This window comes from Callorhinchus milii, unplaced genomic scaffold (assembly GCF_018977255.1).
Source record: "Callorhinchus milii isolate IMCB2004 unplaced genomic scaffold, IMCB_Cmil_1.0 Scaffold23, whole genome shotgun sequence".
Classification (NCBI taxonomy): Eukaryota; Metazoa; Chordata; class Chondrichthyes; order Chimaeriformes; family Callorhinchidae; genus Callorhinchus; species Callorhinchus milii.
The window spans coordinates 57,475-77,291 of NW_024704764.1; the positions used below are offsets into that span (position 1 = coordinate 57,475).

The window sequence follows — 19,817 nt, forward strand, 5'->3', positions numbered from 1 at the left end:
ATAAGATAAACATAGTGGCCGAGAGGACCTTCCAGAGGATTAATATGCACTTAATATGCATGAAACTAAAGAAAGTGGGAATCAGTGGAAGTATCTTACAATGGATATGTAATTGACTGACCGATAGAACCCAGAGAGTGGTGGTACAGGGAATGTCGCCGGGCTGGGAGAATGTTACCAGTGGAGATCCACAGGGGTCTCTCTTTTATTTAACATCTTCATAAATGATCTGGAGCTAGGAATCACAAGCACAGTGGCTAAACTTGCAGATGACCCAAAGCTAATGAAGGTGGTGGATGGCAAAGATGAACAGGATTGGCTACAGGAGGACTTGAACATTCTTGGGAATTGGGCAGATCAATGGCAGATGAAATTCAATAATAATAATAATAATTGCATTTAATATAGCATTTTTCATGTCTTCCAGACGTCTCAAAGCACTTTGTAAAGTGAATTGACTGTATATTTGTGGGTGAAGCGCGGCAGCCAATTGCGCACAGCAGTGTCCCATGAACAGTCGTGGATTGAAATGACCAATTTATTTATTTTTTCTTGAGGGATTATTATCAGGCATGTGGAGTAAGGAAATTTTCCCAAGGTTTCACCCTATTGGAAATCGAACCCAGGTCTCTCGCTTGTGAGGCAGAGCGCTCTAACCACTGAGCTACAGGACTCATGAGAGAAATGTAGAGAAATGCAAAGTGCTTCACATGGGGAGAAAAAAATCCAGGAAGGGAATATTATTCAAATGGTAAGAAAATAATCTGAATGGAAAATGAAAAGGACTGAGGGTCCTGATTGGCAATAAATTGAAGCTATCATAACTGTGCTCAGTAACAGTGAGTAAGGTAAACCAGATGCTGAATTGTGTTAAAAGGGCAATATTGAGCCGAAATAGTGGGGTATAAAAGACTGGTGAGACTGCACTTGGAATACTGTGTGCAGTTCTGGTCACCGCAATATAATAAGGATATTGCAGCGAATAAAAGGATACAGAGGAGGCCAACCAAAACGATTGATGGAGGGACTGGACTACGAGGAGTGATTAGTAATCTGGGCATGTTCACACTGGAGAAGAGAAGATTGAGGGGCGATTTGATTACGGTCTTTAAGATTCTGAAGGGAATAGATAATATAGACCATGATGCGCTATTTTATCTTGTACTGAACAGTAGAATCAGAGGACATGACCTTGATTTATGGAGCGTAAATTCAGAACAAATCTGTTTCAATGAATGAGTAATAATATATAATAATCCTTGCATTTGATATAGCGCTTTTCACATCTTCTGGACGTCTCAAAGCGCTTCACAGAATAGACTGTAAAGTGAATTGACTGTATATTTGTGGTTGAAACGCGGCAGTCAATTGCGCACAACAGCGTCCCACAAACAGTCGTGGATTGAAAATGACCAATTTTTTTTTTTTTTTTGGAGGCATTTTTATCAGGCGTGTGGAGTAAAGAAACTTGCCCAAGGTTTTGCCCTGCCTGGAACCCAGGTGTCTCACTTGCAAGGCGAGTGACTTAACCACTGAGCTACAGGATTCCACAGTAGTAAACTTATGGAACAGGCTTCCAAGGGATACGGTGGAAGCAAAAAGTGTTGTTTGTTTCAAGAACAAATTAGATAGATTTCTGCTAGAAAATAATATGTTGGGGTATTGTGTTTAAGGTTAGGGTTAAAGTGAACTAGATGGACCTTGGTCTTCTTTCGCCAGCAAATTCTTGTGTTCTTGTGTTATAAGGTGCCTCACTGGCTGGTTTACTGCTCCCAGAGGTGAAGAAAGCTTCTGGGTACGTGGGCATTCACATTCTCACACTCTCGATCCACCATCCCCAACCCCTCTCTCTCCTATACATATCCCTCTCTGGTATCCCATTCCTCTCTCACTCCTCCATCCACCATTCCCCTAACTCTCTCCTGTGCCCATCCCTCTCTCTCTCTCTCTCTACTGTGCCCATCCCTCTCTCTCTCTCTCCTGTGCCCATCCCTCTCTCTCTCTCTCCTGTGCCCATCCCTCTCTCTCTCTCCTGTGCCCATCCCTCTCTCTCTCTCTCCTGTTCCCAGTCCTCTCTCTCTCTCTCTCTCCCCCAGTTCCCAGCCCCCTTCTCTCTCCCTCCCAGTCTCTCTCTCACCCCCAATCTCTCTCCCTCCCAGTCCCCCCCCCCCCCCCCCCCCCCCCCCAGTGCCCCTCTGTCCTGAGCAATTCTTTATCTCAGGGGAAGATTGAATTTCAGGAGAAAAGCCCCGCCCCCACCACCGGCAGAGCCCCGCCCTGCTGCCGAGGCCTTGTGCTGATTGGTGGCCTCCCCGCTCACAGCACCAATCACAAGCTGTTGCGGTATAATCCCATCGATGATTGGCCGATAGTCTGTCAGTCAAAATAGGAGGCGCGGCCCGAGAGCAGCTGCGCTCATTGTGTCAGAGAAGCGGAGCAAAGGCGCAGCTCAGACTCCAGCTCACACCAGAGAGGCTCACACCAGACAGGCTCACACCAGACAGGCTCACACCCAGAGCTCACACCAAACAGGCTCACACCCAGAGCTCACACCAGACAGGCTCACACCCAGAGCTCACACCAGACAGGCTCACACCAGAGAGGCTCACACCCAGAGCTCACACCCAGAGCTCACACCAGACAGGGTCACACCCAGAGCTCACACCAGAGAGGCTCACACCCAGAGCTCACACCCAGAGCTCACACCAGAGAGGCTCACACCCAGAGCTCACACCAGACAGGCTCACACCAGACAGGCTCACACCAGACAGGCTCACACCAGACAGGCTCACACCCAGAGCTCACACCAGACAGGCTCACACCCAGAGCTCACACCAGACAGGCTCACACCCAGAGCTCACACCAGACAGGCTCACACCCAGAGCTCACACCAGACAGGCTCACACCCAGAGCTCACACCCAGAGCTCACACCAGACAGGGTCACACCCAGAGCTCACACCCAGAGCTCACACCAGACAGGCTCACACCAGACAGGCTCACACCAGACAGGCTCACACCCAGAGCTCACACCAGAGAGGCTCACACCCAGAGCTCACACCAGAGAGGCTCACATCCAGAGTTCACACCAGACAGGCTCACACCCAGAGCTCACACCAGACAGGCTCACACCCAGAGCTCACACCAGACAGGCTCACACCCAGAGCTCACACCAGAGACAGGCTCACACTCAGAACTCACACCAGACACCAGCTCACACCCAGAGCTCACACCCAGAGCTCACACCAGAGACAGGCTCACACTCAGAACTCACACCAGACACCAGCTCACACCAGCTACCACAATAATCAGAGGATCTCAGATCACAATCAGTGCTGACACCCAGAGACCAGACAACACGACCAGAGACCCAGAGCTCACGGACACCCAGAGGATCTCAGCTCACAATCTGGAGGACCTGAGCTCACAGCAGCCCAGAGAGACTCTCACTCTCTCTTATTGCAAAATGTGCTAAATGTTGAGCCTGGAAGCAGCCGCCTTTCCTCCCCCCAATGGTACAGACCAACATGGCCAGGACTCTCTCAGGCTCCCAGGAGATCCAGATGGATGTGTTTGATAGCTCAAACCTACAGGTAGGCGCTGCTCTGCACTTCACTGTGAGGGTTCGGTTACCGAGACTCTCGCCTCTGGCTCTATCTGTGTGTCTGCGTCTCTCTTTGTTTCTGTGTCTCTCTGTTTATATGTGTCTCTGTCTGTCCGTGTCTCTGTGTGTGTGTGTCTGACAGCCCCTGGAGCTGAGCTGGCTGCTATGTATAGACCTGTTGGACCTCAAACCCTCGCCCCAGACCAGCGGCAGATGGGCTGCTCTGTTTAAAGTGATTTGTACCATTGCCTGTGTATACCCAGCCCAATGCATTGCAAACATAGTTATTCCCTTTGAACATGCTTTAAAAATCCACCTCTTACAGTGCCTTCAGGCATCTCCTCCTTCCCAAACCCACCCTGTGAAGCGCTTTGAGACCTTTCAATCGTTGCATTTGATATAATGCCTTATCACCTTAATAATAACAATAATAATAATCCTTGCATTTGATATAACGCCTTGTCATCTTTTCGAGATGTCACAAAGCGCTTCCTAGGTCAGACTGTAGTTTTGACTGTTGTTTTGTGGGCGAAACGAGGCAGCCAGTTTTGCACATAGCAATGTCCCCACAAACAGCGGGAAGTAAATGACCAATTTGGATGAAAGGCGCTGTGTGAGGCAACACACTTTATAATCAGGTACAAGTTCCAAAATCGATAGTCACTCTTGATAAATAATAATCCTTTGCAGTTGCTAAACGCCTTGTGTCATTGAAATGTGTTAAAGTGCTTCACAGGATTTACTGTAAAGTCAAGTCAGTGACTGTGTTTTGTGGGCGAGTGCAGGAGGCAATTTGCACACCGTGACATCTCGCAAACAGCGATGAAGCGAGTCATTAATTTTATCTGGGGGATTGTCGGCCAGAACACTGGGAGAGAGGAACTCCCTGCTCCTCTCAATGAGCGCCGCGGTGTATTTAGCATCCACCCGAACAGGCACAGACGAGGCCTTGGTTTAAAAATTCACCTGAAGGACGACGTCTCCAACAATGCAGAGCTCCCCCAGCACTGGAGCGTCTGCTTAGTATGTGAGCTCAAAGTTGGGCTTGAACCCCAAATCTTCTGATAGAGGCAAGAGCGCTGCTGACCTAGCCAGGCTGATTTCATACGTGCAGGTTTTTATAATATTCTCGTCCCTGTCTCGGTTCTCTGTGTTAATCTGCTCGCACGCCTTTCCCCAGTTTAAACACTAATTTATTTTGTACTTTTTTGCTGGTCGGCATTTGATTAAGTTGCCAATTTGCACTCGTTGCTCAACGCGCAAACACAGACCTGATCCCGTGCCCTGTGGATGGTGAATTGTAAACACAGCTTCAACGTGTAATTCTCTCTTGTCCGGCTACTCCAGTGTATCTGAATTGGTGAATGAAATCTCATGTGGGACTGAAAGGGTTAAATCACGCAGTGTGGTGACTCGTTAGCCCTGCCAAGCCTCTGCTGAGTTCTGGGATGTCAGTAAAGGCAGGTGTCAGTCAGCCTGTGGCTCAGGCAGTGACACTCTTACCTTGGAGTCCCACAATACCTCCATCGCCTCCTCCAAGGCACATCACAAGACCTTCCTCTTCGACCGTGCCCTTGACTGTCCAACGACTTGGGACGTCCTTCCAATGTGAAAGGTGCGAAACACACTTAATTTATTGTTGAGTCAAAACTTTGTGGGTTCGAGCTCCACGTCGGGGACTTTGAGCTCAGAGTCTAGGCTGAAGCCCCAGCAGAGTGCTGGGGGGAGCGAGGCATTGCCAGAGACACTGTTTTGACAGAACAGTTTGTTTATAATGCTTGTCATCTTCTAACTTGATTTGTTTATGATTAAATAGAGATTCCCTTAATGTGTGTTTAGTTTTTAATAAGAATAAATGGTACTTTAATATGCACCGTTATGTCAACAGAGCTGGATGAAACATTGAATCGAGCTCTCTGTCTGTGCCCTATTCAGATGGATATTAAAGATCCCACACATGACTCTGTTTGAAAAGAGAAGGGAGTTTCTCTCCTTCTGGGGTCCTGGCCAACAATCCCCCCGGATACAACCACCAGATAAACTTGCTTGTTCCTTTCTTGGCTGTTTGTGGGATGTCACCGGTTGCAAATTGACTCGAAATTGGCCAGTGTGCTCGCCTACAAAAACACTGTCACTACACTATACAACAAAATCTTGTGAAGCACTTTGAGACATCTCCTTGATGTGAAAGACAATGTATCAAATATGAGGGTTATTAATAATATTATTAATATTATTCCTTATAATATCTCCTACATCAAGGTCTGCATCATAAATGAATACAGAAGCCACGTTTGTTATCTTCTAACTCGATCAGTTTATCACTAATTAGAGAATCCCTTAACATGTGTTTAGTTTTTAATATAAATAAGTAGCACTTTAATGTGTAATATTACGTCAACAGAGCTGATTCCTGTCTCTCAGAGGGCGAGTGACTGACTTGTTAGTATGGTATGTGTGTGTGTAGTGTAGTGTGTGTGTGTACGTCCGTGTGCAAGTGAGTTAAGTCCTACATTTTTAGCGGTTTACTTCCCTCTCTCAGAATTCACCCATTTCATCAGTCAGTCCTGGAGCTGTGCTGAATCACAGTATTAACCGTAGTTTAATAATAATTAATAATAATAATTCTTGCATTTGGCACAGTGCAGCTAACATCAAAAAGTCCCAAAGCCCTTCACAGGATTCACTATAAAGTGTGCTTTGTAGACAATTGCAGCACATCGACATCCCAGGAGAGAGAAACTCCCTTCTCTTTGCGAACTGCACTGCAGGATCTTTAATGTCGAACAACTGACAGGAGCTCGGTTTGTTGTCCTACTTGAATGAGTGTAACACTGCCCCCACCCTCCCGCACCACGTCAGCCTGAACCACAGGCTCAAGGTTTCCCCCCCACACCCCAGCCCCCCCATGATAACAAGACGGTTGATGCCTGCTGCTGGAGGGAGATGCATTTTTCACCCAAAATGTTTTCAAACATTGATGCAGCCCCGGAGGTTAACAGAGACTTGCCGTGTGTCCATCATGGTGACAATTCGCTGGTGGAGTTTAACCCTTTACATTCTGTGCTGCTGTCAGAAGCTTAGACACTTGTGCTCGTTAGCGGACAGTCTGACCAGCAGGAGGCAGCGCTGCTCCCCTACAGCTTCACAGTCGCTGTGGGACCTGTCACAGCCCCAGGCCGGACCCTCATTGTGAGCATTTGTTATCATAGAATCACAGAATTTTACAGCACAGAAAAAGGCCGTTCGGTCCATCACGTCTGTGCTGCTCTTTGAAAAGAGCGTCCATATCAACCCCAATTCCCCCGCTCTCTCCCCTGATCAACCCCACTCCCCCGCTCTCTCCCCATAGCCCTGATCAACCCCACTCCCCCGCTCTCTCCCCATAGCCCTGATCAACCCCACTCCCCCGCTCTCTCCCCATAGCCCTGATCAACCCCACTCCCCCGCTCTCTCCCCATAGCCCTGATCAACCCCACTCCCCGCTCTCTCCCCATAGCCCTGATCAACCCCACTCCCCCCTGCTCTCCTCATAGCCCTGCAAACTTGTCCCCAAATAATTATTTGTTAAAACAGCAAGTTCTGCAGCTCCGAGAGCGCTATAATAATGGCTGCTGTTGTTGTTGCTGAATCCTCAAGTGCTTTCAGTGCTGTCAGCCAAAGAGAGCCATAAGACCACTCCTCACACCCCCCCAGCCCCTGTGGCAGAGGTCACTGTGTGTAACTCTGTGTTCACAGCTGTAAGTCATCGCTCACGCTGACAGTAAGCAGGTGGCTGTTAATTGTCAGGATCTACCCTTTATAATAATAGTAATAATAACAGTAATAATACTTGCATTTGATATAGCGCCTGATCACATCTTCAGGATGTCTCAAAGCACTTCACAGAATATGCTGTAAAGTGAGATGACTGTATATTGTGTGGGTGAAACACGGCAGCCAATTGCACACAGCAGCATCCCAAAACAGTCGGTTGACTGGGCGGTTGAAGCTACTGTGTGCTTTCGGTCATCTTTCCTCTCCCAATTTGGGTGCCAAGACACTATTAAGCGCTTTGGGATGCCCTCCTGGTGTGTACATTTATTGTTGTTGATTTTGCCTTGATCCATTCCTGAATCAGCTGGTCTCACCCTGGGGAAGGCAGTAATTACTCTGAGGGGAGAGAGAGAGCAGGTGGGTTTCCATTATTGATCACCATCCAGCGCTCCCTGCTGGATGATGTGTGGATATCGGTGACACTAAGATGGATCCCTGCTGCTCGCCTACATTGTTTGGGTCACACGCTGTGTCAGCCTGTCTCAGTCACTCGCGCTCTGGCCTCTTAGTCAGAAGGTTGTTTCAAGTTCAAGCCACATGTCAAGGACACTAAGTTCACAGTCAAGGCTGAGGCTCCAGCACAGTGCTGGGGGAGAGCACTGCATTGCCAGAGGCGCTGTCCTGTGGATGAGACATTAAAGCGAGGTCCTGTCTGTGTCCTGTTCCGGTGAATGTTTGGTGACGTGTTTGGAAATAACATTTGCTTCATGACTGTTTGCAGGACGTTGTATGAACAAATTGCTGGCCAAGTTTTCCTACAAAACCCACAGTCACTTTACAGTGAAATCCTATGAAGCATTTGAGATGATCTCCTGACATGAAAGGCGCGAGGACTGTTATTACAGGAGAACTCCTGATAACTCAACCCTGACTTAACTTGTCACTACCAATTAAGTCAACATGCTGTCAATATCCTGATCACATTTATTAATGTATTTATACATTTCAGCAGGGCAAAACATTGGGCAAGTAGGAACCCGGTTGTTAGTCGAATCATGGATCACTTTTCTGGGGGTACTAATTTCTTCAAATAAAATAATAGATTGGTCACTTCAATCCATGACTGTTTTGGGACGTTGCTGTGCGCAATTGGCTGCCGTGTTTCACTTCAAAATTTACAGTAAATTCACTTTACAGTATATTCTGTGAAGCGCTTTGAGACGTCTCAAAGGTGTGATAAAGCGCTATATCAAATATAAGGATTACATCAACAACAACAACTTGGATTTATATAGCGCCCTCCACGCCAGACAGTGTCTCAGAGCGCTTCACAGTAACGGATCCCGGGGCCGAGCCAGAGGGAGGGGGAGGAACTTGACCGAAGGCTTATTATTATATAGTATATATTATATCGAGTCATTATTATTATACATGTGCCTAACTCATGACTACAGATAACTCGTCTCCGAGCCCTTTCCCCTTGGACTGATGATCAGTTATCAGGAGTGTAGTGTATTATGGTGAAAGCTGTTGGTCTGTTGTTGGAGATCATTGTTCCTGTGGGGCTGGAGATGGTGTTTGGAGGAGCACTTGCTGGGCAAGCACTGAGTTGTCGCTTCCCTCCATACTCTACTGGTTTTAGGTAATTAAAGGTGAAAGCCAAGAGCAAACAGATAAATGAATTACAGTTGTAAACCAATGGAACAGTTAGACACAACTGCGATGGGCTGGCAGTCTCCAGGCACATCACTCAACTGAATTCCATCCCAGGCGTATTGAAAGCCCCAAGTCAGGATTCTGAGCTCACAGTCCAGGCTGTCGCTCCAGCACATGTGGAAGTGTCACGTGGTTGGAAACACCGCCCTTTTCTTAGACGTTAACCCTCACTCCCTGTCTGTGCCTGTTCAGGTGGACGTTAAGGATCCCGTGGCGCGATTGGAAAAGAGAAGGGAGTTTCTCTCTCCTGGTGTCCTGGCTGACAATCCCCCCAGATAAAATTGCTCGCTCACTTCATGGCTGTTTGCAGGGAACTTGCTGTGTGCAAGTTGGCTGCCACCTACAAAATACACAGTCACTACACTTTACAGTAAATCCTGCAAAGCGCTTTGAGATGCCCTCCTGACATGACAGGCTCAGGGTTAAATGCAAAGATTATTATTGTTAAAAACATTTCTTTCTCACTCTCTTTCTCATTCTCTCATTCCCTCTCTCTCCCTCTCTCTCTCCATCAATGTCATTCACTCTCGCTCACTGTCTCTCTGTCTCTTTCTCACTCTCTCTCCCTCTCTCTGTCACTCTCTATCGCAGTCACTCTCTTTTTCTCTCTCTCTCTTTCTCAATGTCACTCTCTCTCTCTGTTTAGGGAAAATACGCTAAAAGGAAGAGTCGTTTCAAACGCTCTGATGGGAGCACGTCCTCAGACACCACCTCCAACAGCTTCGTCAGGCAGGTAAGCCGGGGTGGGGGGGGAGTGGACAGGGACGGGCTCGTGCTGTGCCTCTCAGTGATGTCACCTCAATGTGGGACAGCGACTACCTGTGGGCGAAGCTTGGTCAGGTTACACAGGCCCCTGTCATTTAGGTACTAACCAGCAAAGGAAAGGATCACGTGTGTCTAATAGCACAGAAAATATGTCACCCCCACCCACTACCCTTGCTTCCCCTCCCCCATCGTGATACCATGAGAAATTTGTCCAAATGAAGACAGCACCAAACTCAACACATTCACTCAATTGCACCAAAGATCAACTTATCTGGATTGTGAACTGAGGAATGAATTTACACTAACGCTAACTGCAGCAATCACAGCATTACGTCTGGCGGGAAATACCGAGTGGGGGGGCGGGAGGAGTCGGGGGGGGTGGCGGGAGGAGTGGGGTGGAAGCGCGGGAGGAGGAGTGGCAGGGAGGAGGGGGGGCATTCGGGGGAAGAAACTGCTCTCAATAATCTTGTGGGTCAAGGCCGATAAACAACCTTGCTGAATTCTGATCTCACTCAGTATCAGTGTCTCCCCCCTCCTGATCAGTATCTGGAGAATGTTTTTGTAGTGTGTGTGTGCACGTGCGTGCTCGTGTGAGTGTGTTTGCGTGCTCGTGTGTGCGCGTATATGTATGTATGTGTGCGTGCGTGCGTGTTTATGTGATGGGATCTGGCTGCATTGAACAGAACACCCACCTGACCACTCCCATCACAGCATCAAGCTGTTTCTTAAATGAGGCCCAATGTCCTGGCCTCAACCATCCTTCCTGGTGTCCTTGTTTCAGTCAATAATTACCCTCTGGGTAAAGAAAAACTTACTAGTTTTTCCCTCTCTCTTTCTCACTCTCTCAAATTGCCCCTTTACAACTCTAAACCCGTGTCCTGCAGTGTATAGTTTAGGCATTACTTTCTCAACCCCATTACAGCACTTCCAATAAACTTCCCCATGCAACTGAAGAGCTTGAACTTGTCTAATTGTCGCTCGTTCCTCTAACTCCGGGGATCGGCTTTGCTGCTCTCCTCTACGCTGCTCCTGGGGCCCCCTCACGCCTCGGTGCCCTGAGCTGTCCCCAGGGCTCCCCACACATCTCAAAGCCCGTGCATCTAATTGAATGTCCACCCAGTTGCAGTGAGGAAGAGTAAAAGGATAGAGCAATTAAAGGCAATAAAACAAATGTTTCAAATATTTGTCGAAGCCGCAGTGTGTCAGTGTTTCTCAGTCCATTTCTTTGGCTGTTTGCTGATGGCAAACTGGGCTGAAGGTCGTTGTTCTGTTGCTAAGGCGTGGTTGGAAGAAGACTAGCGTCTAGCTGTCGGGGGTGAATTGCGGCTTTCTTTATAATTCTTCCTTTTGTTTATAATTTTTTAATATATTTACGCACAGGAGACAAACCGATGTAGAGTGTGATTCATATGTGGGAGTGCGAGCAGGGGTTTGGTGGGGAGCGTGGTGGTGGGGAAAACAACACACAGGAAGTGATGTCAGTGGCTGAGCGATAGACATTTTTTAGCACTGTTTATTATAATGTGGGGTTTGGGTTTATGGACCCAGATGTTATGACAGGATGGGCTGCATATCTCCCCGTCTCTGGAATCATTCCAGTAAACCTATACTCTTCCCTGTCAGTCCCTCTGTGATTTTTCACAATTCCGCGCCAGCTTAGCTGAGAGGCAGAATGTTCTGACAGAGGCTGAGACTGGGTGGAATTCCAGCCATCAGATATTGAAATGGACCAAAATCTTTACATTGTTGGTTAGACTCATGCAGTATATCTTAACACGCACACTGGGGTCCCCCAGCCTTGGCTCTTACCATCCTATGCCTAATACTTTCTGAAATTAGATAAGCCGGATGCATCCCTCCAGGGAGAGAGCACATTCCATTCCAACAGTCTATCTGGGATTTCCATGTGTAGGTGGGAGGCATGAAATTCTCAGCCTGGTTTGGAGACTCTTAAGCACAGTGATGGGTTTCCGCATTTGTCGGTCTGGCTGACAAAAATGTACATTGCTTTAATTCACTGACGTAATTAATATTGGATATTCTACAACAGATAGTTTTGTGAACTTGACTGAAGTTTCTTTACCACCTCATGTGAGTCCAGGCTAATGCTCCAGCTCAGTGCTGGGGGAGCATTGACGTGCCAGAGACACCGTCCTTCATATGAGACATTAAACCCGAGTTCCCCGACTGTACCCTGTTCAGGTGGACGTTAAAGACTGCGACATTATTTGAAAAGAGAAGGGAGTTTTTCCCTCTCTCCCGGTGTCCTGGCCGACAATCCCCCCCGAATAATATCACCATTCACTTCATGGCTGTGCGTGGGAAGTTGCTGTGCAGAAATTGGCTGTCGAGTTCGCCAATTAAACACACACTTAGAATCGCTTAGAGACATTTTGACCTTCTAGGCACTGTATTAGATCGGGGGACAGTTATAATGAGGTACTACTGTTTGGTGGCCACACAGTGATCAGTGTGCAGTGCAGATATCCTTTCAAACCACATAAACAGGGCTTGTGTTCAAGTAAAGGCTGAATTAGTTTGTGTTTCTCAGCGCCCAGCTCCTGGCACCAAGCAGGCAGTGCCGAACACAGGTTTAATTACCCGAGATGGAACAGGCTGAGATGAAAGGGGTCATGTGCCGAGCAATGGGAAGATGTGCAGCTCCAGGGAACCATTAATTAAAGATCTCACCGTGGGGATTTGGTTCTGAGAGTTGGCTTTCTTGGAATATAAATTCTGCTTCACTCTCTCTTCTTTCTCTCGCTCACATATATCATGCAAATGAGAGGACCCGGTTTCGATTCCTAGGCAGTGTGAAACCTTAGGCAAGTTTCCTTATTCCACACGCCTTTGTAAGTAGGAAGCTAATTGGCGGATCGCTTTCCGGGGGTTATAATCCCTCAAAAAAATGTGCCTACTCAATCACTCACCCAAACTCTCACCCCAAATCACTGAAACCCCATTTAAAATTGACCACACAACCATACACACTCACAGACTAGGTCTGTTTCTCTGTAAAGAAATCAGGCAAAATCTCTTCCAAACCTTACCCCCCGTGTCATTGATTGGATATTTTCCTCTGTACAATGTGTCAGTATTCCTGTCAGCATTGGCCCATCATTGAATCATCCTGATCACTCAAATTAAGATTATTTAAGATTGTGCATCAATCTGGCTCAGTCCATAGCGCTCTCAACTCTGAGTCAGAATGTTGTGGGTTCAAACCCCACGGGATGTGGAATCACATTGCATAAGATGACACTCCAAGGCAGTGCTGGGGGTGTGTGCTGTATTGTCTGAGGTGCCATCCTTCAGATGAGACATTAAACCAAGGTCTCCCCGTTCAGGTGGACATTAAAGATCTCAGGGTGCTACTTGAAAAGAGAAGAGAGTTTCTCTCTCCCGCTGTCCTGCCAACCAACCCCCAAATAAAATTGGTCACTTGCTTCATGGCTATTTGTAGGCCAAACTGGCTGTCCACAGAAACGCAGATCCACCCCCCCACTTTACAATATATCCTGTGAAGCGCTGTGAGGTTTCCTCATGATGGGAAAGGCGCTGTATCAAATGTAAGGATTATTATTAGTTCCAGTAACTGGAAACTGGCTGTGTTTACAGTCATGGAAGCACAAGTTGTTATACTTTCACACGTTTATGGGAGAGAAATCTTCTAGGTCTAGATTTCCTCTGATTTCTCAGCATTTCAAAACAACCAGAATTTGATAAATTCTTAAACTCAACCTGAATTTTGATGGAACCACAAACGTTTAGCAATTTGTAGGACACTGCTGTGCGCAATTGGCTGCCGCGTTTCGCCTACAAAATACACAGTCATTACACTTTATAGTGTATCCTGTGAAGCACTTTGAGACATCTCAACAATGTGATAAGCTGTTATATCAAATGCCAGAAGAGAAACTCGCTTTTCTTTTCAAATAGTGCCGCGGGTTCTTTAACATCCACCTGAACAGGCAGACGGGATCTTGGTTTAACATTTAATCCGAAGGACGTTTTACGTTTGTGCGTGAATCAGGCAGCCAATATACACACATAGCAACATCCCACAAACAGCCCTCCACCTCCCCTCCTCTCAGCCAGCACATTCCGAACCTTTAAAAATGCATGTGAAATAGAGGAGCGGAGCAGGAGAGATGTGTGAGCCATGGAGAGTGGGAGCTGATATACTGTACAGTGTGATATACTGCGTTTCAAAACTCACGGCTTCAGCACTGTAATCAACATGGGAATTAATAAAAATTGTTTTTAGACGAGACTGACATTGCCAGTTACAATCCCATCTCCTCTCCCCTCTGTCTCTCTCTCTCCCCTTTCTGTCCCTTTTGTCTCTCCCTCCCTCTCTGTCTTCTCTCTCTGTCTTCTCTCTCAGTCTCTTGCACATATTTCATCCATTCAATTATTTATGTTGTGAACAGCGATGTTGCTATGGAAACCGCTAACCCTTTTAAGTGATGAAGAAATATTCTTGCTACGTGGTAATCTCAATTCACCCGCTCACTTCCCTTCCTTGCCTTTGAGATGTTAAATCAAGGTCCGGTCTGGCTGTTCAGGTTGACGTTAAAAGGACGTTTTGAGACGTCCTCCTGATGTGAAAGGCACTGTATCAATCACACCGGAATTATTTGATTGGAATCATTAATCGGGACTGAGTGACCTGAGCACATGGGGAATTGAGGTTTAATAAAGATGGTTACATTAATAATAATAATTCTTGCAGTTGATATAGCGCCTTATCGCATCATTGTGATGTCTCAAAGAGCTTCACAGCATATACTGTAAAGTGTAGAGAAACGCGGCAGCACAATTGTGCAATGACCAAATTTTATTTGAGGGATTGTTGGCCAGGACACCAGGAGAGAGAAACTCCCTTCTCTTTTTGAATAGCGCCGCGAGAACAGGGAGATGGGACCTCGGTTTAACGTCTCACCTGAAGGACGCTGAGGGACAGATGTTATTAACCTGCACTTCACAGAGAACGCTGATATCAACCTCAGTGATCAAGGCTGGTGTATTGAAGCTTTGAACACATTCTCTGTCCTATGCGGAGTGCTTGCTCCCATTACTGAGAGGAGACAAATTACCTCTTTGTTTGACATAAAATAATGTGCGATCAAAAAAAAAACATAATTTCAGTGTTTTATACCCACCCTCATCCCTGTGATGGCCTGTCAATCCACGACTGTTTGTGGTGTGGGGACGCTGCTGTGCGCAATTGGCTGCCCTGTTTCACCACAAAATATACAGTCAATTCACTTTACAGTATATCCTGTGAAGCGCTTTGTGACGTCTTGAAGACGTGATAAGGCGCTATATCAAATGCAAGGATTATTATTATTATTATTATCAGTGCCAGCCTGGCTAATCTGCAGTGTTGAACTCACTACCCTTGACAGCGCTGGGCTGGGAAGCTCTTTGAGATGTTTTGACATGGGAGAGAGAGTTCAGCGTCAAAAGCAAGGTTTCTCATTGCCCTGTGAGCAGTGCATTCCCTCGCTGGTGCCCGGTGACCTCCCACCCCCCACGAAGCCTCGTCACTGCTCATACAAACATTTACCATCTCCCAGCAACCGCTGAGCAGCGAGACTCACACTCTCAGCTCTTTGCTCGTGTGGAGGTTGCTATGGCGATCGCTGCCAATTCATGAGGCTGAGCTTAGAGAAATGGTGTATGTTTATTTAATAACCCAGAGCTGCCAAACCCGGGCGTGTAGCAGAGACAGAGAGCAAAGCGCTGCGATCTGCCATGCTCTGAGCTCTAACACCTTTCCCTGTAGGTTTATAGCCTGTTACATCATCCGCAGACATGGAGTTAACGTCCACATGTATGCGGATGACACCCAACTCTACCTTTCCTCCTCTACTCTGAATTCCACGACCACCGATGTCCTGACAGCTGTCTGTCCGACATCGAGTCCTGGACGAGAGACAACTTTCTTCAGCTCAACGTGCGAAAAACCGAGGCCCTCCTGATTGGCTCACGTCAGCGCCTCCGCACCTCAGGCGCTGACACCATCAGCATCCAAGGCTGCACTCTCCACCTCTCAAAGCCAGTCAGGAACCTCGGCGTTTTGTTCGACCCTGAGCTGTCCTTTCTCCCTCACATCCGCACTACAACTGGCACCGCCTTCCATCACCTTCGGAACATCGCCAGACTACGCCATTACCTCACCCCTCACGCTGCTGAAACCCTGGTTCACGCCTTTGTCACCTCAAGGCTGGACTATGGGAACTCTCTCCTCGCCGGCCTTCCCGGCCCTCCCTCCACACTGCAGGTCATTCAGAACTCTGCAGCTCGTGTACTGTCCCGCACCAGACACCGCGACCACATCACTCCCACCCTCGCTCGCCTCCACTGGCTCCCCATCCCCCAGAGGATTGATTTCAAGATCCTCATCCTCACCTACAAGGCCATTCACGGCCTTGCTCCCTCCTACCTCTCCGACCTACTATCCCCCTACCTACCTGCCCGTACCCTCCGTTCCTCTGGCTCCGGTCTGCTCCACGTCCCCCGCCCCAACCGCCCTACCATCGGTGGTCGGGCCTTCAGCCTCTCAGCCCCAGGCTCTGGAACTCCATTCCCCAGTGCCTTCGCCGCTTCCTCCCTTTCCTCCTTCAAGGCCGGTCTCAAAACCTTTCTCTTTGACCGTGCCTTCAGCTCCCCTCTCGACTCTCTTCCCCTCCTCGCTCCCTCCCTTCCGTCCCCTCACCCTGACCATTTCCCCCCTGCTCGGGTCATGACCCAACTGTGCAGCGCCTTGGGACGTCCTCCTGACGTGAAAGGCGCTTTATAAATGGAATCTTGTTGTTGTTGTTGTTGTTGTTGTTTATAGCCTGTTACATGTGGCTTTAAAGCCTCTACTTTGTATTTAATTGACACAAACCTCGTTATAGAATAATAATAGCAATAATCCTTGCATTTGATATTGGACCTTATCACATCGTTAAGAATATACTGTAAAATGAATTAACTGTATATTTTGTGGGTGAAACGTATCAGCCAATTGCGCACAGAAAAATCCCACAATCAGTCGTGGGTTGAGTGACCAAATTATTATTATTTATTATTTAATTTTTGAAGGGATTATTACCCCTAGGGAGTGACTGTAACTGAGGTCAAAGTGTGTTTTAAAAAAAATATTTGTGATACTGGTCAACACCTCTAAACTTCCTGTCCTCTCTCTCCCTCCCCGCACCCGAGCCATCCATGTAACCTTTAACACCACAGTGACCTCTTTCGATCTGACCGAGTGAGCAAAGTGAATAAAATACTAATAATAATTTGGTCATTCAATCTATGACTCTTTGTGGGACCTTCTTGTGCGCAATTGGCCGCCACGTTTCGCCCACAAAATACAGAGTCAATTCACTTTACAGTATATTCTGTGAAGCGCTTTGAAACGTCTCAACCACATATGATAAGGCGTTATATTAAATGCAAGGATTGTTATTATTAAGAGTTAACCACAAATCGAGGAGAGTGAGCGAGTGCTTTCAACTGATTAACAATCCTTAGATTATCTTGAGCTCTGCCCCCCACAATCCCCCCATGCTCCCCCCTCCCACACACACACTTGCTACCAAAACAGGACGTAATGTTGCAAGCGAGGCAGAAGGAGCTGGGGTTGAATTTCCGGCTCTCTGGAGACTTCTCCAGGTCAGGGAGCAGCTACAGCCCAATGCATGAGAGTGACGGGGAGCAAGACAGCCCAGCCTGTAACTGTGAGGGGAGAGAGAGTGGAGGAGGGGTGGGGTGTGGGGGGAGAGAGATAGATGGAGCAGTGGACTGTTCTAGGGGGGAAGTCGTATGTGTTGGGGAGGAGAGTGAGGAGAGCCTCACAAACCAAGAGTGAACATTGTGGAGAAAACTCTCCCCACTTCAATTGCCATTCCCCTCCCCGGTATTTTACACCAACAACAAATATTATGATCATCCCCCACTCCCCAGCCCCGCCGCCCACCCCAAAAAAAAACGCAATGGGGATTTGAGTCCGAGCGGGTTTGACGGTCACTGCGTAAGAGTGCTATTGGGTGACTCTCACCCCCCAGTGTTGCTGCCTGACTCGGGTCTCAGTCTGACTCCGGCCTCTGGGAAAGCTATAAATATATTTAACAGGTTGCAAATGTTGCATATTCCTGTAACCTGACCTCTCTCTATCCCGAGCTCGGACAGCTGTGGGCAAAAAGCTCCTCAGCCGGACCCCTCCGCGCTCACCCAGAGAGCGACCCAAAGCCATGACCACCTTACCAAAGGAACATCGGGGTCTCCTGGTAAGTGTTACCTTGTTCAGTCCACAAATTGTACCCCCTAGCCCCCACCCCAGTCCTTTCCCAGCCACCGTCAGCCCTGAGGATGGCTGAAAAAGAATTAACGCCAATGGCAATAACAAGCCTTACACGTAATACACAGTGCTTTCCCATCGGGAGGACATCTCTAAGAGCTTCACAGAGTTCTGCTGTCAAGCGTTGTGACTGTGTATTTTGTGGGTGAATTAACGGCACTTGGAGTTTGCGTGAGAGAGAGGGAAATAGAAATCACCAGCACATAATGACTCTAAAGATAGACGGGACATTCCTTATTGGGTGCCCGGGTCACTCGCTGCCTTTCACTCTGACTCTCGTTATAGACGAGGAGTCGCTGTGTTTACAAACCTCACCTGGGGCCGTGTTTCTTATGATTTTTATGATTTGGGTTTTTTTTTACAGAGCGACATCACACGGTGGGGGGGACGGGGTGGGGGGGACGGGTGGCACGGTGGAGGGAAATGTGTGTAGCGGGTGTTGGAGGCTGTATTTGAGGGTGTGTGGGGGGGGTTGTTGGAGGGTGTGTGTGAGGGGTGTTGGAAGAAGGTGTGTGTAAGGGTGTGTTGAAGAGTGTGTGAGGGGGGTCGGAGAGTGTGTGTGAGGTGGTGTCGGAGGGTGTGTATGAGCAGTGTGTTGGAGGGTGTGTGTGGGTGGGGGTGGGTGTTGGAGGGCATATGCGAAGGGGTGTTGGAGGGTGTGTGTAGGGTGGTGTTGGAGGGTGGTGAAGGGGTGTTGGAGTGTGTGTGTGGAGGGGGTTTGGAGGGTGTGTGAGGGTGTGCGTGAGGGTGTGCGTGAGGGGGCGTGTGAGGGTGTGCGTGAGGGAGTGTTGGATGTGTGGAGGATGCTTGTGAAGGAGTGTTGGAAGATGTGAGTGAGGTTGTGTTGGAGGGTGTGTGTGAGGGAGTGGAGGGTGTGTTGGAGAGTGTGTATGGTGGGGGTGTTGGAGGGTGTGCGCGAGGGAGTGTTAGGTGTGTGTGGAAGTGTGTTGGAGGGTGTGTGTATGGGGTGTTGGAGGGTGTGTATGAGGGGTTATTAGATGGTGTGTTTGGGAGGGGGTTTGGGAGGGTATGGGTGAAGGAGTGTTGGAGGTGTGTGATGGTATGTTAGATTTGTGAGGGTGTGTTGGAAGTGTGTGTGGGGGGGTGTTGGGGCGGTGTGCGTGAGGGTGTGTTGGAGGGTGTGTGTGAGGGTGTGTGTGTGGGGGTAATGGAAGGTGTGTGTGAGGGGGTGATGTCCTCATGCCGTAAAAGGCGCTGGATCAGATTTGAGGATTATTATTGTTACCTGGGGGTGGGTTATACTCCTGACATTATAATACTGGTCACACATTACCATGGAGATTGCCATCACCTGGAAGCAGCCTCTGTCCGCACACCCACCCCATTATAATGTGTGAACCTGGCGGAGTTTATAACTACTGACCCCAGTGTCTGTGTAACAGCCCACACACCGACTGATCTGCCTTCATCCTTTCTGCGTCACTCTCACTCTATCACTCTCTGTTTCACACTCTCTCATTCTCTTTCTGCCACACACTCTCTGATAATCTCTCTTTCTGATTCTCTCACTCATTCACTCTCTCACACTCTCTCTTATTCATTCAGTCTCTCATCAATGCAAGAGTCAGGAGAGCCTTACACCCAGTTCCCCAATGGTGGGG

General features: G+C 48.1%; 1 protein-coding gene across 6 annotated transcripts in view; it reads left to right on the forward strand.

Moving 5' to 3' along the window:
• The first annotated feature begins 3,195 nt into the window (after nucleotides 1-3,195).
• Nucleotides 3,196-19,817, forward strand: part of cacnb1 (calcium channel, voltage-dependent, beta 1 subunit) — a 36,074-nt gene continuing 19,452 nt past the window's right edge. For 2 of the 6 annotated variants that reach the window (XM_042343299.1, XM_007910705.2), the window contains exons 1-2: nucleotides 3,196-3,591; nucleotides 9,721-9,807. In XM_042343299.1, coding sequence (XP_042199233.1) covers nucleotides 3,511-3,591; nucleotides 9,721-9,807 — 168 coding nt within the window. In that variant the 5' untranslated portion in view covers nucleotides 3,196-3,510. Of the gene's footprint in view, nucleotides 3,592-9,720; nucleotides 9,808-18,028; nucleotides 18,125-19,817 lie in introns of those variants that run through there. The other 4 variants (XM_042343297.1, XM_007910704.2, XM_007910702.2 and 1 more) reach the window with 4 other exon arrangements.